The sequence below is a fragment of the Crocodylus porosus genome, unplaced genomic scaffold, assembly GCF_001723895.1.
Source record: "Crocodylus porosus isolate Cpor-Errol unplaced genomic scaffold, CroPor_comp1, whole genome shotgun sequence".
NCBI lineage: Eukaryota > Metazoa > Chordata > Crocodylia > Crocodylidae > Crocodylus > Crocodylus porosus.
This window is the reverse complement of record NW_017728949.1, coordinates 46,692,525-46,718,430: the sequence shown is the minus strand read 5'-3', so window position 1 is coordinate 46,718,430 and position 25,906 is coordinate 46,692,525. Positions and strand designations below refer to the sequence as shown.

At 43.9% G+C, this 25,906-nt stretch overlaps 1 protein-coding gene across 4 annotated transcripts in view; it reads right to left on the bottom strand.

Moving 5' to 3' along the window:
- LOC109322530 (sodium channel protein type 2 subunit alpha-like) overlaps positions 1–25,906 on the bottom strand; it is a 123,050-nt gene that overhangs the window by 67,195 nt on the left and 29,949 nt on the right. For 2 of the 4 annotated variants that reach the window (XM_019553586.1, XM_019553584.1), the window contains exons 7-13: positions 19,767–19,830; positions 14,701–14,842; positions 13,731–13,937; positions 8,433–8,723; positions 7,352–7,732; positions 2,838–2,970; positions 912–1,150 (exon numbers count right to left, since the gene is read on the bottom strand). In XM_019553586.1, coding sequence (XP_019409131.1) covers positions 912–1,150; positions 2,838–2,970; positions 7,352–7,732; positions 8,433–8,723; positions 13,731–13,937; positions 14,701–14,842; positions 19,767–19,830 — 1,457 coding nt within the window. The remainder of the gene's footprint in view (positions 1–911; positions 1,151–2,837; positions 2,971–7,351; positions 7,733–8,432; positions 8,724–13,730; positions 13,938–14,700; positions 14,843–19,766; positions 19,831–25,906) is intronic. The other 2 variants (XM_019553588.1, XM_019553585.1) reach the window with 1 other exon arrangement.

Here is a 25,906-nt window from a genome sequence, read left to right as displayed (position 1 = left end):
AAGAAGAGGCTTGATGGCTACCTGGCTGGACTCATTTGAGTCCAGTCTTTTCTCCTGCCCAGGCGGGGGGTTGGACTTGAAGATCTACAAGGTCCCTTCCGACCCTACTTCTGTGATTCTATGATTCTATGACATCTGCAGAGATTAAATATGTCAAGCTATAATGCATATGATGAAAGCTCATGTCCAGCAAATCTGAGACTCACCTTCTCTGGTGTTTTTGGGTGGGCTAAAACTTGATTGATGATATCTGTTACTGTTTGGAATTCTTCCTGTGAATTTGGAGTCTAATACTTCCACTGTGAACTCTTTCCTGAGTTAGAATGGCTTATTCCTTGTTCATTTTGACATTTAGTCATGTAAAGAACCTAGGATTGCTTGAAATTATTTGAGTGGTGGCCTGATCTTCTTCAAATTAGTCATATACAGTAAAAACTGCCTTAACTGGTACCTTACAAGCTGGCATGCTCTATTAACTGGGTCTGTGATGCAGCGGGAGGGGAAGTTATGCCCTGGACGCGGCAGGAGAAGCAGTGGCAAAAACGCCTGCTCGGGTCTCTCAACCTATTTTGTTAACATATTTTGTTATCTGGCACCCCTCATTCCCCACGGGTACTGGATAACAAATCTTTTACTGTACATAGTTGTAGATTCCTTTTCTTCCTAAGTGAGTTATCCTGGCACTCTGTGAAAGCCTATGCAGGGGCAGAGAAACTGTCTTTAATGAGAAATCTAAATACTTCCAGTGACAAAGATATATGGGGGTAAGAAATGAGCATCTTGCAAGTTAAATCTCAAAATGCTACTTTTTGTAATATTTTTTCAGAGTAATACTATAATTTAAAATGTTTTGCAGAACAGTAAAATAAAAAAAAAATATTTTAGAGTATTCACATATCTGATAGACTTACCAGGTTTCCCATTATAAGCACATTGTGAAATTGTTTGGTCATTGGATAATGTTCCATGGCCATAAAGAGTGTGTTTAAAATGATGCAGATGGTAATAGCAAGATCAACAAATGGATCCATGACAATAATATTAACAATTCGTTTTACATTTAACCAAGGTTCCCAGCAGTCCCAAATCAAGAAAGTGTTGGCAAATTTATACCAGCAGGGCGGGCATTTTTGCCTGGATTCCTCAAGTTCTGGAGTACAAAAAAAAAAATGTAAAGACAAACTGAAGAAAATATTTATTTATTTTGCTTTTATTTTAAATTTCTAAAGTTGAAAAGTGGAGAAATTCCATTGAAAACTGTCAAGGTATAGAAATATTTTGAAGTCTCGAATACTTTTCATGGGAAAAGTCATTCTTATTAGTTAAACATATGAGTGACAGAGAAGCAGTGATATAAGTAGCAATATTGCATGCTGAAGTATTGGGAAATAAAAGACAGTGACAGTTGGTCTAAAGACCATATCATATGTTACAGGTAGGATGTGTGAGTTGCACTTAAAATTTAATGTCTACACATTGAAGCAGTAAAATACATGCTAAGTATAATCATATTGTAACAAAATTACCAACTTTTCATGGGAGGAGTACCTCCAGGTTATCTTAAGTAACACATGATCAGCCACCATTGGACTGCTCTCCAGAGATAAACGAGTTCAAAACTTCAGTGCAGTGGGGGGTTGGCTGGCACCACAAACAACTGATTGTCAATTCTACCCCCACACCAGAGTCTTGAATTGGTCCCAGTGCAGTGTGGGTGCTGGTACTGACAAGCAAGTGATTATCAGTCCCAGGCCCAGCACCATACCAGAGTCTTGAACTAGCTCCAGTGTAAAACTAGGGCTGGGATGGATCATCTGACTATCAGTCCCAACCCTGCACCACACAAAAGTCTAGAACCAGCTCTAGTGTGATGCAGGGACAAGGAACCAGCTCTATTCAGTGCCAGTGGGGGGATGTGGGGAGAAGGGATGGTGAGTAACAGCTGACTCCAGCCCTTTCCAGGGTAGGCTAAGATCTTAGTAAGCAATAGCATGCAACTGCTCAAAACACATTCTAACTTCTAATGCAACATGGTAATGCTTACTATGTTCTAAATAAAACACTTGTTAAATGTCCCATGCACCAGGGTCCTAAATAGCAAATTATGGGATCCACGTTACATTTTCAGTATGGTGGTATATTTGTGCAGGTGAACATAGTGCTAAAATGCAAGAAAAGTATAGAAAGATGAAGAAAACATTGTAACAATATTTTATCTTGAAAAAGGTTCCATTTGATTTTTATTTCTATTTTATTACTTGATTACCTTATTTTCAAAGGTACTTTGATTCTTGGACCTAAATTATAACAAGAATGACATCAACACTGTAATCAATCAGAAACCTAAAAAACATCTTGTGTAAAAAATAAAGGGCGCATTCACTTCACAGGATAGGTATTTATGTAAAGGTATTTTGGAGAGCATTACATTTCACTTAATTGCTTCTCATTGGCTAAATCCATGCCTTCTACTTTCAAGAATACACTGAATTAATACAAATAAATATTTTCTAGTTAACATTAAGTTTCTGTTATATAACTACGATAGACACTTCCCACTAACAAGATTGTCAGAAGGGTCTGAACAGCATAGAACTGATACTTTTGAACCATTTCCAAATTAGAAATTTTCTATTTTCTCATTTCTCTTATTAGTTTTCCTCTACCCAATTTTCACAATATTCACTTCCTACGCTATCTTTTGGTTTATTTTTTACACTGCTTGTTTTTTCTCTACATGTAGTCTCTCATGTGAGCTACAAGCTCAAGTGAGGCTGAAATTAAACAAAATAATTCACTTGTATTTGTTCATTTGTAACAAAATAATTGTTACATACCTTCCATTGTGTTTGTGAGTATGCTGGCTATACTCATTGCTCTTTGTCTTACAGTAGGGTCTTCCAGCAAATCCATTGATACTTGATAGGAACTAGACCGCCTCTTTCTTATTTCTATTTCTGTAGTAGTGCTCTGAAAATAATATATGGATGAATTAAACTTCATAAACATTGTCGTTAGGGACAAAAGTTATAAAAAAACTGGCTTAAGCGATCAGAAATCAGTTTAAACCTTTAAGAGAACATAATAAGTTCAGTGCACACACACCAGTTTCAAAGTGACCAAAACTGGTTTAAAATAAACCTGGTTGAATGTAATATCAGACTTAACTGATTTGAGTCAAACCGGTTTATGCAACTTCTGTTCCAGGCCCTTCCTGGTTTAAGTTAAACCAAAGTCCTTCAGCATCTCAGCATGCCCTGCAGCCCTGGACTGGGCTGTGCTCTCCACTCCAGAGAGCAAGGCTAGCCCCACCCCTCTGCTCTTTAGCCTGAGCAAAGGTGGGGTCACGGCCAAACACATTCAAGCATGGCCCTGTTAAGGCAAAGTGGGTGAAGAAAAAGTTAATTCTTCCCTCTTCTCTCCCCACCACACTGCAGCTGGGGTCTGCCTGCTTGCCTTGAGCAGCAGAGGGAGCAGCTGGGGCTGGCAGACCCCAGCTGCAGTCCCCAGGTGCAGAAGGGATGCAGGGAGGAATAAAACTCCTCCCTGCCCACATGCGCCCTTGCAGCAACTCTGAGCCGGCCCAAGTAGCCACTACCCAGTCAACCATCACCCGTGTGTGCTAGGCCATGCTGTTCTCACTGACAGGGCTCAGTTTCCCTGTCACTGAGCTACAGCTGGTGGAGAAGGCTCCACACTAGTGGGCCAGCACAGCCATGTGGCTGGCTTGGCTGGGGTTGGGCAGGCCCAGTCTGAGCCATGGGGACAGAACCATCCCCAGTGGCTGCGGGTCAGTGACAGCCACACCCTGCACTCAGGCTGGCCTGTGCTAGGCAGCACCACAGACAGCCCCCATTCCCCCTCCACAGTGGCAGCAGAAGGGGGGGTGGGGGAAAAATCCCCCTCCAGCAGTGCACAAACTCTCCTCCCCACCCCATAGCAGGGAAGGAGGAGAAGCAGGAATAGTCCTGCTCCAGGGCTGGCAGTGCTGCACAGAGCCCCCCCACCTCTGTCCTGTAGCTAGGGGGGGAGGTGTGGGAGGGGGAAGAGTCCCCCCTCAGGAGTTGGACAGCATCACACAGAGCTTCCCTCCCCACCCTGCAGCAGTGGTGGCGGGGAATGGGGAGGATGAAGGCGAAGGTCCCCCTCTGGGGCTAGGCAGCGCTGTACAAAGCCCTGCTCCCTGCTCTGTGGTGGTGGGGAAAAGGGAGAAGCAAGAGGGGGAAGAGTCCCCCTCTGAGGCCAGGCAGAAGAGCTGTGTGCCCGAATTGCTCCTGGCTGTCAGGGAGCCGCTCCAGCAAGCAGAGCTCTCATTCTCCTCCTCCTTCCCCACCACGGGGGTCTGGCCATGCTGCCGTCTGGCCACGCTCCCTCTTCCCCGACCCTCTGGAACTCTGAAGGCTATGGTGGGGGTTTAAACCCCTCCTCAGTTACACTCAGGCCTGCCCCCCCCCCGCGTAGCTTCCCTGTGGAAGGGAAGGGAGAATATCCTCTACTGCCCCCTCGCCATACCTGGGCCAACACTGGAGGTGAGCATACCTGGGTCATTGCAAGTATGTGCCTGAATTTCTAGAATTAAAAGTGAATGTCTATACATTTGCAAATCAGTTCAATCTCTGCAAGTTAAACTAACCGGGGAGGATTGAATCAATTCAGGCTCAAGCTTTTTGAATATCTGTCCCTAGACTGTAAGCAGATATCACAAAGTTTCTCTTGTAAATCTTTCAGTTTCAAGGAATTCATGCTACATGCAGCTTCATGCTTATGCAGTCTATTAGGTCAGACTTCTCCACTGTAATATGAACCTGGCACTTGCAAAAAACTCTTAATGAAAATATCTGAAGAATATTAAGTGCTACATAAATGTTAGCTTTATAATTTTCAGATTACTAATGTGAAATAGGTAAATATTATTAATTCTGTCACACAAATGGAAAACATTGGAAGAGACAGAATTTAAGCAAGGAAACCAGTGTAATATAGCATGCCAGTGGTATAAGTAGAATCAGAAATCAATCAAGAGTTCTTGGCTCCTTCTACTATGTATTGTGCATTAGGTTACACTTTCCCATTATACCTACAATTCCAGATTAGTTCAAATGCAAAATATATTCAGCAAATTATGATTACTGTGAATAAACTTTATGCAATTATTTTTGTGTAAGTGCAATTTGAAAAGGCCAGTCTGTATCTCTCTTTCAATTTGTGACTAATATTATTTATGAGATACCCTTTACAATGACTGATATCTCTGATTTACTTTTATATATACACTCAGATTCAATTAAGAATAGAAAAGTCTGACTTAATTGAACTAAAGTTTGCCAATGCCTATCTAAATAGGGGAGCAATACCTTGAAATTACCAGTCTAAAGTTATACCTGTACCTTCAATCATACCCTGCACCTACGTATGAAGGGAGACGTCTTGGGGTGTACATTTATACATTTCTTAACCAAAAATAAATAAATCTGTAAAAACCAGGAGAGGAGAACAAAAATATCATGCGACTGATAATCTTGAAGTCTGGTTTACTAAATGAGCATGTTCCATTTAAAATATTCAATCTTAAGCTCATATCAAATTTTCAGAATTTTTTGGAAATACATTAATTGCAGGCATAGTTTATTGTTTTGTAATAATTTGAAATCAGATCTGAAAGGGAGAACAGATTTTCCCAACTTTATCTGCTTCAGTATGTACCTCAGGTGGTTCATAAGGATATGTACAGATTCTGGTGTGTGAGATGGAGTTTCCGTTAGAGTTCATCTTTAGGTGCTCCTAACTAATCATGATCTTAATTCTCTTCACCTACAACACATGCATAGCTCACAACCTTCTTCTTTTGCGGGGGGGCTTTTACTGCCTTATTAACTTTTCCTACCTGGCTTTTACAAGATGGTGATAGTGCTACAGGAAAATGAGTAACATGCTGGTGCTGCTGCTACATACTGGGTGCAGCTATATATGCACATTTACTGTGCAGTAACCAAAATTACTCTGCAGTACGGTCACATGTCTACCTGTTCATGCCCATACTGCTCGGTAAATATGGTGACTTACAATGCCATGAACGTAAATTCGATACCGGCATCATGCAGGTATCAAATTAACACCTGATTACTTACTGCATAGTAACGCATGTATAGACACCATACCGAGCAGTAACACTGTCTGTGTGGACTGACTTGGGGCTAACTTTACTCCCAAGTTAGACCACACACAGCATTACTGAGCTTTAACACTTGCATGTGTAGATGCTGGACTCTTCCTGCTTACTGCACAGTAAAATAAATGCTTGTATAGCCATGCTGATGGACGACTGGTGCTACCTGAGTCAGGGGGGCACATGCCCCCCTGTGGCCCATCACGCCAACTGCACATGCCCCCCTGTGGCTGATCACACCGACCAGGAAGCATGAGTGGTGCTCCCAGAAGTGCCAGCGGCATTTCACTTGGTGCCCCCACTCCCCAACCAAAGCTGACAGGGAGGGCACTGTCATTCCTGCCTGCCCCCCCTGCCCATTGCCTAAGTGAGGAGCACTGCCTGTGAGGAGGTGCACCAGTCCTCTCAGGGGCTGCACATGTACCTACCACTGGCCATGCCCACAGAGTTTTCTCTTGGTTCTTTTGAACATGTATAACATGTCCCTTTGTTCACTGCCTTTCTACTTTACAAAAAGTAGACATCAACATTGGGGGTGAGCATGAAGTGTATATTAACATATTCTGAAATGCTTCTAGGCAGTGAAACCTCTGACTATGTCCAAGAACAAGATAGGTTTGCTAAAACTTCAGGAACTCTTAAGAGATGCCTAAAGACTTGCAGGGTAGCCTCCACATATACACACAAATAAATCTGTGTATAGACATGAGGAAGGGGAAAACAAAGCAATAGGCTGGTAGAAGACAGTCAGCAAATGGAGACAGTGGAGGCTTCTGGATGAAAGCAGTAAATTGAAATAATATAAAAAGGAGAAGGAAAAGGTATATAGACTACTTAGGAAGCCAAATGAGAAGCACATTTAAGAAGAGTACACGATTCATAAAACTAAGTATACAGGTCTGTGCATATCCCTACTGCACAGATAAGTAGCAAATGGTCATATACTGCATGTTCAGTATTTTTTGTATTTCAGCCTGTTAGTTCAGTGTGCTTGCAACTACATATAATAACATTATACATTATCATATTTTTCTAGAAAATCTATTTGATTATATTAAAAGGTACTGCAAGATGCAGAAACATTCACAGCCTGGTCAACCATTCTCAAGGGGCTCCATTCCATAGAAACACAGGCAGGTGCAGGAACAAAGGCCATTATGCCTGTACTATTTAAAAATTCCTTACATTGTCATCAGTAGTTGGTTTATCTATTATCACCTCTGGCAGAAGTTGTCCAGTAGGTGACAAAAGAGAAGGTTGTCTATCAGCCAAGGAAACCACACCATTGCAATCCACAGTGCAGTTCATCTTCCCATTCACTGAAAGCATCGGTAACCTCCTTGACGATCTACTGGCCTGACTAATGTTACTGTTGCGCCGTTCACCATGCCTGCATGGCACAAAGAGAGAACCTCTTCTACTTCCATTATCTTCAAAAGTGCTATGCTCATCATCAGCAAAGTCATTTTCTGATCCTATATCCTTTCCCTGACCTCTGAAACTGAACAGACTTGTTCTGCTGTTGCGCCTTGGAGAAAAAATGGAACCACGAATGCTCAGCAAAGACTGCAGAAAGATATAAATAAAATTATTAGCTGAAAATATACATTATCTTTAAGTACATAGCATGTCTCTCAATAAAACCATGACTTAGAAATGTTTCTCACACAAAATGTTTTCATAGACAAAGAATTTAAGCTTGGGAAATACACACATAGAACATATTCATGATCATCAGAAATCATTATTTTTGGGGTGACTAAGTTTTCTATGGCAATACTTTTAATGTTACTTTTTCTATTTAGTAATGTAAGATTCCTGCACATTCTACACATATTATAATGTGTTTAGCTTACATAAGGACTTTTTTGGTTGAATATACAAGAAAGCATTGATAACTGGAACATACTATTATTGGCATGTATCATAACTTGCAACTTTTACGTACCAGACAGACCTGAGAAGTGCAAGAAAGAATGATTCCTGAACTATCTTCTTCAGATAGCTGAAGCCAGAGGCAGAAAGATTTTTATCTGTGGTAATGCTAACTTCAGTGGCAATGATTACCCGTATTTATAATATAGATACTAAATTACGGTTTAATTCAGATTTTAGTGAATGCTGCAATTTACTTAAGTAACAAAAGCCTTCAGTTGTCTTCTTTTGCAATATTAAGCAAAACCACAAAACAATAGGTGAATATTACCATAATTTCTATGTCAAACCATGATGTTAAAAATATCGTTTTCACTACGCAGAACACTACCTGATGGGGTGAAGTCAAATGCTTTTCATATGTGAGCTTGTTCCCATCTAATGAGAAATGGAAACCTTTTCTTCTGATACTGCCATCTGATTCAGATTTTGGAAGCTTTCCATCCTTGACTTGGTCCTCTCCTGCAGACAGCTCTCTCTGTCTTCTTTTCTTCCTTCGATTTCTCCTTTCTTTAGCACTTTTTGAGCTCAACTTTGATGCTTCTGAAGAACTCTCAGAAAGTCTACCAATCCTACCTTCACCACTGAAATCTGTTATTTCAATTGCAGCTGCTGCTATTGCCTGTTGTAGCAAGGGGTTGAACATTTGTTAAAAACAATTATCAAATATATTTAATTACCAAATGCTATAAAACAATAAGGTTTTACTTAAGTAGTAAAAAATATTATTTCTAGAGACCATAAATGAACTCCAAATGACTTTTATGTATAAGGCCAACTCCTACTCTTTTTATGTAAGACTTCAAAACCTCAAGGATAGCAGGACATGGAACATAAGATGCCATGGATGTGCTGGCTGTAATTCTATAGCTGAGGGTGAGTTCTGATTTACATTTAAATCATAGAATCAATCTTTGTTTTGTGAGATAAATAAAAGCATCTTTACCTGAAAGTTCAGCAAAAAGTAATGAGAAAATTAAATAAATATATTAATTAGTTTTAAAATCAAATTAATTGTGCATTAATTATGAACTTACATTACTTCAAGGCTTTATTCTTAAACCAACTTTGCCTCTGTTAACCTTTCTTATGTTCTGAATTGGGGCAAGAAAATATGGCCCATGGGCTGGCCAAGCAATTTCATACAGCTTGCGGGTGCTCACCAACTAATTATACCCTGCCCAGCCCACATGCCTTACTCCCACCCTCGTGCATACAAAGGCCCAGCCCAGCCAGCACATAGGTTCTGAGCAGAGCTGCTGCTGCCACTGTTGCAGCTGCCAGGGGACATGCTCAGCTTCCCTGGCATCCAGTGGCTCCTCATCTCTCTGATGTAGCACTCACTTTGGGCAGCAGGTGTGAAGTGACAAGGGTGGAGGCAGGGGGAGAGGGAGCTGCAACTGGATGGGAGCATGGAACTGGTGGGAGCACAGAGCCCATGCCCAGGGAGGCATCAGGAGCATGGACCTTAGCTGGGCAGGATGTGGGTGTGAGGAAGGGTGTGGGGCATACCTCAATGGCGTATAGCCCTTGTTGCCAGCGGCAGCAGCAGCAAAAGGCAGCAGATGTTTGGGATGCTCATGGCCTGAGCAGGTGCAGCCACCTAGCAGCATGTGGCTCTGGCCAGCACTGCACCTCTATCATGCAGTGCTGCCTGCAGCACGTGTACAGCTCTCAGCACTCATGCACCACCAGGGGAAGACCTGCACAATAGAGCCAGCTGACTTCCAGGGGGCGAGGCACCTGTCAAGAGTCAGGGCCACCGTTGCAGCCTTTGACAGCTCACCACAACTCATTAAGCAACGTGCCAGTTAAAATAATTCCTCACCCTTGTTCTAAATGATATCCAGAAGAACAAAAACCACTGTGGCACCTTACAGACTAACTCAGAGAAGCACAATTTACAGCAGAGGTGGGCAATTATTTTTGCTGGAGGGCCACTTAATGAGTTTTAGTAAGCTGTCAAGGGACGCAAGGGTAGCCCTATTCCTTGACAGGTGTACCACCCCCAGGTTGCCACTTTGGGACTGGAAGTCCTGTCCCTAACCTCTGAACTTTGCCACTGGAAGTCCCTCCCCTTACCCCTGGAAGTACTCCTTTTGAGAGGGGAGGGGATTCAAAGACTCATAGAATCATAGAATCGGAAGGGACCTAGACAGATCATCTAGTCCAACCCCCTGCCATGGGCAGGAAGGAGCACTGGGGGTCGCAGGGGTCATAAGACCCCAGCCAGGTGCCTATCCAGTCTTCTCTTGAAGATTTTTAGGAAAGGTGAGAGCACCACCTCTCTGGGAAGCCTATTCCAGGCTCTGGCCACCCTTACAGTGAAGTAGTTCTTCCTGCTGTCTAACCTAAACCTATCCTCCCTCAGCTTGTGGCCGTTGTTCCTGGTGACTCCAAGGGGGGCCCTGGTGAACAGACTTTCCCTGAGTCCCTGCTGCTGGCCCCTGATAAGGTTAACAAGATTCCCCCTCAGTCTCCTCTTGTGGAGACTGAAGAGATTCAAGTCCCTCAGCCTCTCCTTATAAGGCTGGCCACGGAGGCCCTCAACCATACAAGTGGCCCTCCTCTGGACCCTCTCCAGGTTCTCCACATCCTTCTTGAAGTGTAACGTCCAGAACTGGACACAGGACTCCAGCTGCGGCCTGAACAGCACTGCATAGAGGGGGAGCAAGACCTCTCTGGACCTGTTAGTGATGCCCCTGTTGATGCAGGACAGGGTGCGGCTGGCTCTGCCTATTGCTTTGTTGCATTGGTGACTCATATTCATCCTGGAGTCAATCCTGACTCCAAGATCCCTCTCTGCCTCTGTGCTGCTGAGAGGGTCAGCCCCTAACCTATAACCATAATGCTGGTTCCCTCTCGCCAGGTGCAACACCCTGCACTTGTCCTTGTTGAACCGCATCCTGTTCAGATCCGCCCACTTCTCTAACCTATCCAGGTCTGCCTGGATGCGGTCCCTGCCTGCTGGTGTATTCACTTTACTTCACAGCTTGGTGTCATCAGCGAACTTGAACAGGGTGCTCTCCACACCCTCGTCCAGGTCGCTAATGAAGATGTTGAACAGCCATCTTGGAAGTGGAAAAAGTCCAAATCATATACTAAAAATCAAACATCTAATATAAAATATTTTAATTTTATTTCAAAAAATATTTTTGTCCTGATATATGTGTGTTTGTATAGTGTATATAGAGGCAATTGCAAAATAGCTCAAAATAAAGTCTTATTCTTGTATGGGGGAGCGTGTGGGGTATGGTTGGGGGTAGGTGTACATGTGTGGGCTGTGGGGTATGTGTTTGTGGGGTGTGAGAGGATGTGGCAAGTCCATGGTGGGTTGCTTGTGAGATGTGGGGGTTGTGGGTATGGCAGGGTGTGCATGTGGGGCCCCACACCCCTCCCCCATGATGCACATCCCCTGTTCCTGGCAGCAGTAGCAGCAGCAACAGGTTCTTGGGGTGCTCATGGCTCATGCAGGCAGAGTCCCCTGGTAGCACACAACTCTGTCCAGTTCTGGGATCGGCACACTATGGCAGGGAGCAGAGCCAAGCCATCTTGCCTCCATCTCACAGGGCAACCTGTGTCCTGCATGCAGCTTTCGGAACCCAGCCAGAGCAACACATCATAGCTGGGTGGGGCATAATGGAATCAATGCCTTGGCTCCATTTGCTTTCACCACATTCATCTTCTGGGACTCCAGTGCCAGGAAGCCCCACATGATGGAGCTGGGCCAACCCAGCCTCCATGCTCCTGCTGCCCTGACCCCACGCTCTACACTTCCACTCAGCTGCAGCTTCTCCCCACCCACCTCCACTTTCCTACCTGCTGCCTGGAGTGCTGCAGCAGGGACAAGAGGAGGAGCCACTGGAGGCCAGGGGAGCTGAGCAGCAGCCCTGCCCTGAAACTATGTGCTGACTAGGGCCGGGGCTGAAGCCTGGGCCCTCACATGCACAAGGGTGGGAGCACAGCACGCTGCCCTGGCAGAAGTGGGCAAAGCTGAGCCCTACGCAGGGCACAGGAGGGCAAGCTGTGGGCTATTATGGATACAACTAATTGGTGGGCACCTGACTATGTGCCAGATGAAATCACCTGGAAGGCTGGATGTGGGCCGTGGTTCATATTTTGTTCACTCCTGTGCTAGACTACTTTATCAGATGCTCTGCATGGATTTCCATTGAGCAGGGGTACTAAATAGAAAGGAACAAGGGTATTTAAATAAAGGATAGGGAAAGCGGAGAAAAGGAGCACTCCCTCCTTCCCACATAGTGAAAATGAACTAAAATTTTCTGCAGAGGCTATAGTATAAGAAATTTGCTTATAATTTACCATATTGATTTGAATCTAAGATAAGGGTTTTTTACCCATTTAGCAAAGGAAAAAATCCTCATTTTAGATTCAACTAAGGAGCCAGACAAACAGCTGATGGCAGTGTTGGATGGGGCTAGAGTCGTTCATGCAGCAGGTAGGGGATGCATGCAATAGGGAGAGCATTAAGGAAGTAGTCACATGGTGTGGGAGGAGAGTGGGGAGAAAACAGTGCATGGTGTGGGGCAGAGTCTCAGAGAAAGGGTATGCGGTATACGAGGGAGAACAGGGGAAAGAGCATGTGGTACAAGGAAGAGTGTGGGGGAAAGAACACAGGAAAGTGGGTGCACAGGATGGTGGGGGAAAGGGCATGCAGTGCTGGTGGGAGCATGGGGGAAAAGAGCATGTTGGGGGGAACACAGGGAAGGGGCTTGGGAAAAGGGTCATGGGGACCAAGGTGGTCATGGGGGAAGGAACACAGGGAAGGGACGTGAGGACCCATGGGGGGAGCTGCTGCAGCTCTGGCCCCAACCCTGATCAAGGCTGGAGCCAGAGCTGCAGCTATTGCTTGGCCTGGCCTGGTTCTGTCTCTGTTCAAGACAGAACCAGAGTGGATAAAAATATAAGGGGTGGGTGGCAGGGAAGGCACCGAAGGAGGACAAGTGGCAGGGGAGGAAGGCACTGGAGAGAACAGGTAATAGCGGGGCATGCACAGTAGAGCAGAGAGGGAATGACAATGGAGGGACAAGGGGCATGGGGCACCACTTTCCTTAACGGTAATTTCCCTGCAGCAGTGGTGGGGAGAGGAATTTAAGAGGACCCTCCAATAACTAGCTTCTAGCTGTGGAAAATGAAAACAAAATTATCATTTTCTATATCTAGAATCTACTATCTAGAATTTAATAATTGGGGGATCATCTTAACTTTAAAGTTATCTTCGATTTGGGTATATATGGTAGTTAGGCTTTTCACTCTCTATTTAATACTATCTAACATTTTTATAATTACAAGGTACACAGACAAGCAGAACTGAAGTCAGCCCTTGAAAAATGCTAAACAACTTATGATAGGAAATGCAGTCTTGCCTGCATAATAGATACTGATTTTTTTCACCTTTTTTTCTTTTGAAACTTCATTACCAACTTCAAGTTACACATTTCTTGAGAGATTTATTCTTCAATGTCTCTCTCAAGCATAATAACTTATTTCTTTCCTAATGCCATGTTTTCTATTACTAATACATATATATAATGATACAATGCTGGCCATAAAACAGTAAGTGGGCAAAAATACATTAGAAATGTGAGCCTTTCTTTCACAAAGCTACCTGAGCTGCTTCTTGTTGCTTTTTCAGCTGTTCAAGCATCTGCTGAAATTCAGCCTCTTTCTGTTCTGCTTCTTCTTGGGTTGCTTGATTCTGTTCATCGTAGGCCATGGCAACAACAGCAAGGATCAAGTTAATTAGATAGAAAGATCCCAGGAAAATCACCAGAACAAAAAATATCATGTATGTTTTGCCAGCAGCTCGTAGGGTCTGGGGGAAAAGAATGTGCATGATTAAAAATGACACAGCATCATTTTCAAATAAAACTAACTTTATTAGAAAAGCATACATCTATCAAAGATGGAATTATTTTTGTGTTTGGAACAGGATTGTATTTGTGTTGTAAATCAAAATAAAAATGAATGTCAAGCATGAACATGTGAGAGTGCATGTTCATGAGAGAGATGAGAGACTGTGTTACTCAAGATTGTTTTACTCTGGGAGTAAACTGTTTCAGTGTAAAATAATCTTGAAGAGGAGAAAAAGTTTAAAACATGCTTATATTACATGTTGGAATTATTGGCAACAAATTTTTATCAATTGTGTCTTTCTCTTTCACCAGCCAGGAGATTTAAAAATGATGCTCTACCAACAGCAGCACGTAAAAAATAGATCTTAGTTTATTGCAAGAAGAAATACCAAACAGGATTCAAGGTATTTAACTTTGGGATGATACCTTTTGCAATCATGACTAAGATTCACTATATATTTAAAAATAAATGCACTATTACAGTTCTGACTGGAGTACTGCCTCAAATGAAATTTCTGTAATAATGAAACAGACACCAAAAACCTTCTGTTTAATGGTTTAGAAGCCATTTCAGATCCTGCTTCAAGATTCTGTATGATTCTTCAGTTCTTTGAGGAATCTTTTCTTCCTTTAAACAATTCTCAAAAACATGTCATGTCTGTGTTATATACTAGCAAAATACATTGTTCACAGTTGATTTTAGACCTTTCACTATATCCTCACCAGCTGATAAAGGTTTTCCCAGTAGTCTTGAGTCATCAAACGAAACAGTGACAAGAATGCCCAGCTGAACGTATCAAAGCTTGTGTAGCCATAATTGGGGTTTCTACCAGCTTTCACACAAATATAATCTTCTGGGCACTGACTAAGGGAAGGGGAAAAAAAGAAGAAAGGAATACATCTTAAATTAGGGTTGTTTTTTTTTTAAAAAAAAGATAGAAAATAAAATGATGTCTTTGAGTTATCAACAGATTTTTTAAAAGATTCACTAATTCTTATTAATCAATGTAGGCAGCTCACTGTGGATTATTAAATTTTCAATTTGCAAGAAAATTAAGAGAATTGGAAAGAAAAATCAAAGACACTCCCTCACAATCCCGCTCCTCCTCACAGAAAAGATGGATCAAGTTTCTTGACAGCTTGTGGCTTAGTGAAACTGAAATTCTACTCCTGCTATATCAGAAATGAAGGGGAAAAATCCAAATTAGCCATGAATTTTCTTTCTACACCTGTATATCAATCTCATAGCAGGTTCTTCTCATGTCCCTGGCTCTTGAAGTCAGACCAGCTCTATATGAACCTGTAGCAGGGATGTTCTAGGGAAGTGGTGCCCAACTTTTTTTCCTGGTAGGCCAGATGGGCAGTGTGCTTGATCCCTCTGCAGGTCAGGTCCAGTTGGTGGTCCCAATTCTGTGCCAGGGGTAGGCACAGTGGACATCATCCAGCTTCAAAAGCAGATGTGGGGGGCAGGCTAACCCCAATGCAGCCCCACAGGGGAAAGGAGCTTGACCCAGCCCCACAGGAGGAAGGGGGCATGGCCCGACCCTAACCTGGCTCCATGGGGGTGGAGGGGTTGTAGCTGAGCCCCAACGTGGCTCCACAGGGGATCAGGGGGCATGGCCCAGCCCTGGTCCAGAAGCAGAGGAGAGGGAGTATGAACCAGTTCTACCGGGGAATCTGGGAGCAGGAGAGGATGGCCACTCTTCCCCTGCTGCCAAATTTCTGGACACAAAAATCCCTGTGGCCCAGATGAGATGGCTCCATGGGCCATATTTGGCCCAGAAGCTGGGGGTTGAGCACTCCTGTTCTAAAACAAGACTTTCCAAACCTAAAATATACTGGCTATGTAAAAGTTTAAATATCCATTTGCAGCACAGCCTTGTGCATGGAATTTAAGAATTTTTAAATAAATAGATTCAAAGTATTTAACAAATGAGCAAGAGCTAAGGGGAAATAATCAGGACAAAATTGAGTCCTTGAAGTAGGGTTAGACAAGGAGGGTCCTGATAATATCAGGGATAAATTTGCAGAGATGACAGTATTGGCTCTTAGCCAAGATATGTTGTGTACTGATTCTTTACTGATTTATTTGAATGTCAGGCTGGAAGTGAAGCAAGAACTGGTCAGGGTATCCCTGCATGATACTAACTACCACAGAAGCATAATCAGAGTTGACAAATCAGAGACCTATTCTTCTCCCCTAAATTTCTTCCTTGACGATAACTACAACAACCTAGAGTTTTATGCTGACTAAAATCAGTTGTTGTCCTTATTTGCTCAAAATCCTGTTTCCTGAAAGAATGATGCATTTATCTATGAAGAGAACTTGATGAAACATGTTTCTCTCTAACAACCAAACAAAAGGAAAATAGTCTTTTATCATATTGAGTAAATCTCCAAGAAGTTTACTTTCTAAAGTCTTGGGGAAACAATGAGGAATGGTTTTCTGGATCCGTTTATGAACTTACTGAAAGACCAGAACAGAGAGTAGCCTGAGTTCAATACCAAAGAATGAGTATTTCTTATGCATTTTTTCAAGTATTTGTCTCTTTATGGTACCGGCTGTACTCCTCTGATGCACCAGGGGAGGACTACTGTATTTTCCCTACTTTGATGTCATAAACATTATTTTTGTTGTTCATGTTGCATTTTTTTTATAACTTTGAGGAAGAATAATACTTTTCTCTGGGACAAGAAGCAAATTCTATGGAACATTCTTCTCTGATTAAAGCATCCCACTGTTTCCTAAACTTTGCAGATTTTGCCCCACCATAGGAGGGTGGCCACTCTTATGCCCTACTCTACTTAAATTGCATCCTGGGAATCAGTGACACTCAGTGGTGAGGGGATTCAGCCTTCACCACTTATTGCTGCCAGCTCACCCCATTTTTGACTGCTGCCAGTTCTAGAGAAGCTCAGCCTAGGACTTTTAATTTTCAGAATGGGCTGCACTTACTTTTTCCAATACCTAATTTCTATGGTGGCTCCTGAAGGAAAATCAGCAGCAAATGAAGACACAAGCATGTTGAGATTCTCTGGCCAAGAAGAGGGCATGAACTTTTTTCCTCTGTTCTGTTCACTGCTTTCAGTTCCTGCCTGCTTCTGAACAGTTGACCAGTACACAGGTATGAGATAAAGCCCCAGGCCATTATGCTAACAGTTTTATATTTGTAACAGAGCTGAACAACCCATTTAGTTAGTGTTATTATAAGACATACCCATGTCTAGAGCCAACTATAAGTAAGGGAGCAATCATTATTGCTGCTTTTGCTTTCCCTGGCTGAATGCAGGGTGCCCTGACCATGCCCTGGTGCAGGCATAAAGGCTATCTAAAAGATATACCTTGACAAATTTATGAATAAAATTATGAGATATAGCTGCCTGGGTAACAGGCTAGACTCAGTTTCCCAGAGATTCCCTTCCCTATGTTCTTTTTTGTAACCAAGTTTTATGTAAGTGATAATCTTATTTTCTTATCTATAGATTTAGTCAAAATGTTCCTTGTGTATATGACTGCCCTTTACTAAAATATCTGTAGCAGCCTCAGTCTTAGGCAAACTGGTTGCATTTTTAGTCCATAAAGAACAACAAGAATTTCCTGAAATTGCATTCAGCCTATATTAGTTATTATTATTGTGTTGGCTTGTCTACACTAGACAGTTTTGCCATGTTAAACTTTTCAAAATAAATAAGACTGGTACGATTATATGGGCAAACCAACAAATGATTGTGAGTGAAAGGAGGAGAGGGGGGAATTACATTGGCACAACTGATATACTGTAATTCTTCGTGCACTTCTCTTACCTGATGGTAACAGCTTAGGCAGGGCACTTTATCTTTCAAAAGAACTTCTCAATGAAATTACACTGGTTTAGCTTTCACTGACTGTAGGTCACCTGAACAGTTACCATTTCATCTGCTCTGAGATGATTCCTTCTCTTCCCACTTTTCACTTACCGTAAACGTGTTTTAAAGCACATTTAACCAATATACTTGTATTCGTGCTAGGGCTATACTGGTATGACTGTACTGGAAAAAAAATCACAAACCTAATCAACACAGTTCTGCCAGTACAATTTTTCTAGCAACCTGTTTGTTTTGTTTTGCTTTTTGAAAAGCCTAAGAGCCTGTGATACTCACCATGTCACAAACATGCTCATAGCACCTCATGGTGAACTGCATCAAAGGTCCTGAAAGATCTAATAAGATCAACAGGACATAATCTCCTCGCTGACTGCTAGGTGCAGGACATCAAGCAAGGTTACAAAAGCACGTGTCCATGTCACACAAGACAAAAGCCAGGAAGACAGGGATCTAGAATTTTGATAACATGTGGATAAGCCTGGAGCCATTCACTGAACTTCCACAAGTTTTGGAAACAAGGCAATAACTGACTGGAAAACTGGCATCAAGAGATGGCTTCTTGAGTAAGGGCTGGACAATTGCAGACTCCAGAATGCAATTCTGAAGGGAAGCCTACTAATAATGGTCCCTGACTCCTTTAGTTAGCTTTTACAAGTTGGAATAGACACAGTTCCAGGTCAAAACTAGTCGCTTGCATCCCCCCACAAGCTCATCTGCATCAGTGCACAATAACAACTGAAACTGATTTATATAAACCAAACAAAACTGAGCTTCCCTAATAAGACTGTGTGAAGCTTTGGGTGTTGATTCAATTCGGAGGAGGTAAGGCCCAATTCAGCGGCCAAATCTCCAAATCCAAATCAAATTGGGAGACCAATAAAAAGGTCCGAATTGATTTGAAGCCTCCAAATCAATTCGAAAAAGACTTGGAGAAAGATTTGGAGATTTGGCAATTTGGCGAGTCCCTGCTTCTTGCCACAGGGAGCTGGACCTGGGCTCCATGCCAGTATGTAAGGAGACGGGGGAGGAGAGGGGACGGAGGCCTGGAGAGAGGAGGTGGGTACCATGGGGGACCCCCGCTAGGTCCTATCCCCTCCCTGTTCCCCCAGTCTCCCTGAGTGCCTCCCAAACCCTGGCCGCTCTCCCAGCCCCATCAATGACTGCCCTGCCCAGCCCCAGCAGCCCAGCACTTAAACGAAATTTTTTTTTTTTAAAAGCCTCGACTCCTGGCTCACTGGCTCCTGCCAGGCAGAGGGGCCATCCCCACTGCCCCACACTATGCTGCATTGCGTGGGGGGCTCTGCCATGAGCTCCCATCCCTTCCCCTCTCTCCCAGCCCCATCAATGGCTGCCCCGCCCAGCTCTTAGAAAAAAAAAAGAAAAATCCCCACACTCACCAGCTGCTGCTGCAGCTGTCAGGGCTTCTGCGGGCTCATGGCAGAGTCCTTTTCATGTGCCATGAGGCAGTGGGGATCGCCCCCCTTTCTGGCAGGAGCTGGTGAGTGCAAGGCTTTTTTTTTTTTTAAAGAGCTGGGACGCTGGTGCCAGGAAGGGCAGCCATTGATGGGGCTGGGAGAGTAGGCAGGTGTTGGAGGGCACTCATGGAGGCTGGAGGAGCTGGGAGAGTGGGTGGGGGATGGGGTCTCTTTGATTCGATGGCAGCCAAATCTCCAAATCAGATTTGCCCAAATAATGGGCATCACAGTTCAGAGCTGAGAAATATTTGATCTGCCTCCAGCTACCACAGCAAAAGGTAATAACAAAGGTCTTAGGGAGAAAATATTTCAGCATGTTTTTATATAGGACTACTTAAGAGGAAAGACTATGGACTGGTTCAGTACAATTCATTCTTTAGCTAGCTGTGTCAGAAATACTACATTTAGTTTATACAATCAATAGTATATAATTTTCATGGTATTTCTTACCCTGCATCTGTGCTGTTACCACAAAGTAGGGCATCTTTTTGTCCTTCTAAATTATAAAAATGACCTATGAACAAAAAAGTTTGAAATATAACATATTAGTAAACTAAAGAAATGCTCTATCAAGTTACTGTAATGAATGATAAACATCAATAGCTTCAAAATCCATTTGCTAATAAGTAAAGTAAATGTTATGAGTCATAGTTATTTGAACAAAACAGGTTTGGATTATTTTTAACATAATTTAAATTGGTACTTTTTAATCAATCATCTAGAAAAATAGGATATAAATGTCACTACAGCTGTAAATACAACCTGTTAACATTTTAGTTAATTTTTCATTTATTTCTAAATAGCAAAAGACATAAGAAAGAGAATGGCACATGTATTTACTTGTACAAAGACTTAAGTGATTCTAGTTCCCTATATTTCATAACATCTTCAATAAAACATGTACAATCGATTTTTGCTCAGAAATTACATTACAATACAGGCAAATTAGAACAACCAAGACATTTTTATTAAAAGATGACACAGAATTTCTCCTATTAGTTTGAAAGGGTATTTCATGTATTAACATTGAGATTTTGTAGTAAAGAGGAATTCTTATTGATTTTATGAACATTACTGAGGCTTTTTAAGAATCTCTTAACTGATTCACAAATACATACTGATTTACTGTCAAACTGAATATAAAAACTGATGCTGCTGACAAACTGACTTTAACTGAGAAATAATCAGCACCTCAAAATCTTAAGTTGGAACATAGGAATCATGTAGGAATGCTTCAGACTGCCCAGGGTGTATATTATTCCCCTCTGATGACAAGTAAAACTTCTTTCATTCCAAAAGATAATGTATTCTAGTTGATTTCTTTCCAAAGTTAAGTGCTTATTTAGAACCTGCTTGGCTAATCTGCTAGAAATATGTTCTTTTCTGTCCTGTTACTGTGAAAAATATGTTGCAAGTTATCCACAATGTGGGAAGAGAAGGTAAGGCTGTTATTTTATATAAAACACTGCTTTGCTATTGTCTATGACTGCTAGTTCTGTATGACAGTACACGAGGTAGGAATGCCTTTCAAGACAAAGAATCACTATGATTTCTAATATGGTTTATATGAAGACAACAGCAAACTGCTCGTCAAGAATGATGTTGGGGGGGGCAGGCAGGGACAGAGCCCTGTGTCTGCCCCCCCTCCACTTGGGAGTTCCGTCCTGCTTCTCCCCTCCCCTACCATATCAGGCCTGGGCCCGCTCCTCCCCTCCCCCCCACCACGTCAGGCCCAGGCCTGCTTCTCCCTTCCCCCTGCACTGCATTGGGCCTGGGGCACAGGACCACTCCCTGCTGCCACCACTTGAGCTCTGGGCCCACTCCACCTGCTGCCGCCATGTTCCCTATCTGGAATGCTCTTGAAGCACTCTGACTGGTGCTTCAGAGAACCAATCAGAGTGTGAATAAAGTGTTATGGACAGACATAAGGCCTTTATAATATTTGAATTCCTCTAGAAAGGAACAAAGACCTCTGGCTGTGAAGGTGCACCCAGTCCTCTGTGCATCATCTGCAGTAGCTGTTAGAGAGCAAGCTGGAAGCTAGGTAATATGCCACTAGGCAGATTTTGAGGCAGAGTCCACTATTTATTAGACAGCAGTACTTTTTCTTGGATGCTCAGCTTCTGATGCCTGCTGCCCAGGATCTGTCTCTATCTGGGGTCCAGGGAATGTTGTGGAATTCTCATTTTTAGAAGAGCATGTAGGTAACAGAGGTCACTGAAACCATTAAACCCATTATTGTGAGCTAAAATTCAAGATATCCAAGCATTTTTATCAGCCTTCATACTTACGAATTTATCACTAGGAAGAAGAGCATTACTTACCTGAGAATTTAATATAGACACTAAGAAATTGGAATTTTTTTAGGTGTCAAATTGATTTCTTTTGATTTATTAAAATAATAAAAAAATAATCTGGAAGAAAGTACACAAAATGGGAAGTAGTATCACAAGACTGTCACCTGAATACAGTAAATTGGAAACATTCACTTAAGTGGACTGCAACTATAGAAAGACATTTTCTAAAACCCTGGGGGCAAAAAGGCCAAACAAGAGGACTTTGAATAAGCGGCAACAGTTATAGTGAAATTAAGTTATCTGTGATACGAAGATAAGCACTAGGGATGTGCAACGCTTCAGTAGCCAATTCGATTCAGAGAAGATCTGGCTTGATTCGGTGGCCGAATCTCTAAATCCTAATTGAATCAGGAGACCCATTAATCTTTCCGAACCAAATCGGAAGCCTCTGAATCAATTCAGAGAGATTTGGCCATAGACTGTACAGGTAGGCACTAGGCAGTGCCAGCAGGAGCAGCTGAGGGAGCAGGTGGATGAGCCCCTGCTTGAACCAGCAGCCCCAGGAGCAACCACGGCTTGTCCAGCTGCTCATCCAGTTGTCCCCCTGCTAGAGCAAGGCAGGCAGTGCTGGCAACTCTGGGAGAAGCTATGGGGGCTGAGGAGAATGATTAGGGAGCTGGGGGGAATTATTGGGAGCTGGGGGGGAATGATAACGGGCTTCCCCCAGCTCCTGATTCAATTCCTCAGCTCCTGGTTCGATTCCCCAGCTCCTAATCATTTCCCCTAGCCCCCAAGGCTTCTCCTGGGGCTGCCAGCTCAAGCCACAGCTTGTCTGGCTACTCTCCGGGCTGCCCCCTGCTGGGGCTGCCAGCACTGCCTGCTTCGCCTTGGGAGAAGCTGCAGGGGCTGGGGGGACTAATCGGGGAGCTGGGGGAATCAAACTGGGAGCTGGAGGATCAAACCGAGAGCTGCGGGAACAAACAGGGGCTTCTCCCAGCTCCCAGTTCGATCCCCCCACTCCCCAATCATTTCCCCTCAGCTCCCATGGCTTCTCCCAGGGCTGCCAGCACTACCTACCTCATCCCAGCAGGAGCAACTAGGGAAGGAGCCGGACAAGCTGTGGCTTCTCCCAGAGCTGCCAGCTCAAGCCAGGGCTTGTCCAGCTACTTCCCCAGCTGCTCCTGCTGGCACTGCCTGCCTGTATAGTCTATGGCTGAATATAATTCAGTGCCATATATTTTCAGTTTTGGCCAAATCAAATCGGGACAGTGATCCAAATCACCAAACCGAATTCACTGAATCCAAAGTGAATACTTTCCGCTTCACACAGGACTAATAAACACCATTCCTGAAAACCAGTCTTCAGAAAAAAGGAAGAGAATTATAGGGAGGCTAAGATTATTGTCCAGAAATGGTCTCTGATGCAAATGCAGATCATTTAAACCAAACAACTGCCAAGGTAACAGTTTCACTGCAGAGTTGAAATAAAACCCCAGGGCATGTTTACCACCTGTTGACTGTTAACTATGATTACATTCTTTGGTCCTTTCTGTTTGTTTCATAGATAGATTTCATAGACATTAGTGCTGGAAGGGACCTCGGAAGATCATCGAGTCCAGGCCCCGCCCAAAGGGCAGGAAGTCAGCTGGGGTCATAGGATCCCAGCAAGATAAGCATCCAATTTGCTCTTGAGGAAGTGATATGATGAGTAAAGATGATCTGTCCCAAGGGACAGACAAGCCACTGCAAATGGAAGATAGCCAATGTACTCCTTATCTTTAAAAAAGGGAGGAGAGAGGACCTGGGCAACTATAGGCCCATCAGTCTTACCTCAATCCTAGGGAAACTCTTTGAGAAGATCATCATGGAGCACATCTGCGATGGGCCAGCCTCAGGGTTGATGCTCAAGGGCAACCAGCACGGTTTCGTTAGGGGCAGGTCATGTCAGATCAACCTGATTGTCTTTTATGATCCGATCACAAAGGCTTTGGATGCAGGTGTTGCCGCGGATGTAGTCTTTCTGGACTTCAGCAAGGCCTTTGACACTGTCTCCCACCCCATCCTCATTAAAAAATTGGGCAACTGTGGCACTGATGCCTACACAGTCAGATGGATTGCAGATTGGCTAAAGTGTTGTACTCAGAGGGTGGTGGTGGATGGGTCATATTCGACCTGGGGAGAAGTGGACAGCGGAGTCCCCCAGGGCTCGATCCTTGGGCCCATGCTGTTCAATTTCTTTGTCAGCAATTTGGACAACGGGGTGAAAAGCAACCTGTTGATACCAAAATTTGGGGTGAGGTGAGCACGCTAGTAGGGAGGGAAAGACTGCAGCAAGACTTGGATAGATTACAGGGGTGGGCTAGCAAAAACAGAATGCGCTTCAACACTGACAAGTACAGGGTGCAGTAGTAACCAGCAGCACACTTATAAGATGGGAAACTCCCTTCGTAAGAGCACGGAGGCAGAAAGGGATCTTGGAGTCATTACTGACTCCAAGATGAACATGGGCCAACAATGCGAGGTCACAGTTGGCAGGGCTAACTGCACCTTGTCGTGCATCCACAGGTGCATCTCAAGCAGGGCCAAGGAGGTGATCCTCCCCCTTTACGTGACACTGGTCAGGCCACAGCTGGAGTACTGTGTCCAGTTCTGTGCGCCCCACTTCAGGAGGGATGTGGACAATATTGAGAGGGTCCAGAGGAGGGCCACCTACATGATCCGGGGACAACAGGGCAGACCCTACAATGAGAGACTGCGAGACCTGAACCTGTTCAACCTTCAGAAGAGAAGGCTGAGGGGGGAATCTAGTGGCCTTCTATAAACTCACTAGGGGGGACCAGAAGGGTTTGGGAGAGATCTTGTTTCCCCTAGCACCCCCTGGCATAACAAGGAATAACAGCCACAAGTTGTTGGAGAGGAGGTTTAGAGTAGACATCTGTAAGAATTACTTCACAGTTAGGGCAGCTAGGATCTAGAACCAACTTCCAAGGGAAGTGGTGCTGGCTCCTACCCTGGGGCTCTTTAAGAGGAGGCTTGATGCCTACCTGGCTGAAATCATTTGAGCCCAGTTTTTTCTCCTGACCAGGCAGGGGGTCAGACTTGAAGATCTACAAGGTCCCTTCCCACCCTACTTCTATGATTCTATGAAATGCTTGAAAATTTGAACAAAACACATTTTTTCTCAATATATCTGCCCATTTACCACATCTTTCATAGTTTCATATAGCAGCTAGGGTCAGGAGGGACCTGAACAGACCATCTAGCCTGACCCCCTGCCACAGGCAGGAATGAATGCTGGGTTCACAAGACCCCACACAGGTGATCATCCTCTTGAATTTGCCCAAGTTGGGGCAAGGACTACTTCCCCGGGAAGTTGGTTCTAGATTTTGGCCACCCTAACTATAAAATATTGCCTTCTGATCTCTAACCTAAGCCTATTCTCCATCAGCTTATTACCATTGTTCCTTGTCACCCCAGGTGGTGCTGGGGAGAAAATGGTTCTACCTGTTTACTGCTGATCTCCCCTGATGAGTTTGTAGGCAGCCACCAGGTCCCCCCTCAGCCTCCTTTTGCTGAGGCTGAACAGGTTCACATCCCTCAGTCTCTCCTCATAGGGCCTGTCCTGCTGCCCTCTCACCAAGTGGGTGGCCCTCCTCTCAACCCTCTCCAGGCTGGCAACATCCCTTTTGAAGTGCGGTGCCCAGTACCGGACGCAGTACTCCAACTGCAGCCTGACCGCAGTCACCTCTCTGGACTGGCTTGAGATGCATCTCTGGTTGCATGACAAGGTATGGCGGGCCTTGCTGGCTGCAGTCTGGCATTGGCGGCTCATGTTCATCTTGGAGTCAGTAATGACTCCAAGATCCCTTTCCACCTCTGTGCTTTTTTGAGGGGAACTCCCCAGCCTGTATGTATGCTGTGGATTCCTTCTCCCAAGGTGCAGCACCCTGCATTTGTCCACATTAACCCCATCCTATTCTCATCTGCCCACTTTTGTAGTCTGCCTAAATCTATTTGCAGCCTCTCTCTCCCTTCAAGTGTGTCCACCTTGCCCCACATCTTAGTGTCATCAGCAAACTTGGACACTGCTTTCCACCCCCTCATCCAAGTCGCTGATGAAGCTGTTAGACCAAGCCCTGGGGAACACCACTGCTCACATCTCACCTGGCTGAGTACAACCTGTCCACCACTACTCTCTGGGTGCACCCCATCAGCCAATTTTTTACCCATCCAACTGTGTAGGCATCAATGCCACAGTCGCTTAATTCATTGACGAGGATAGGGTGAGAGACA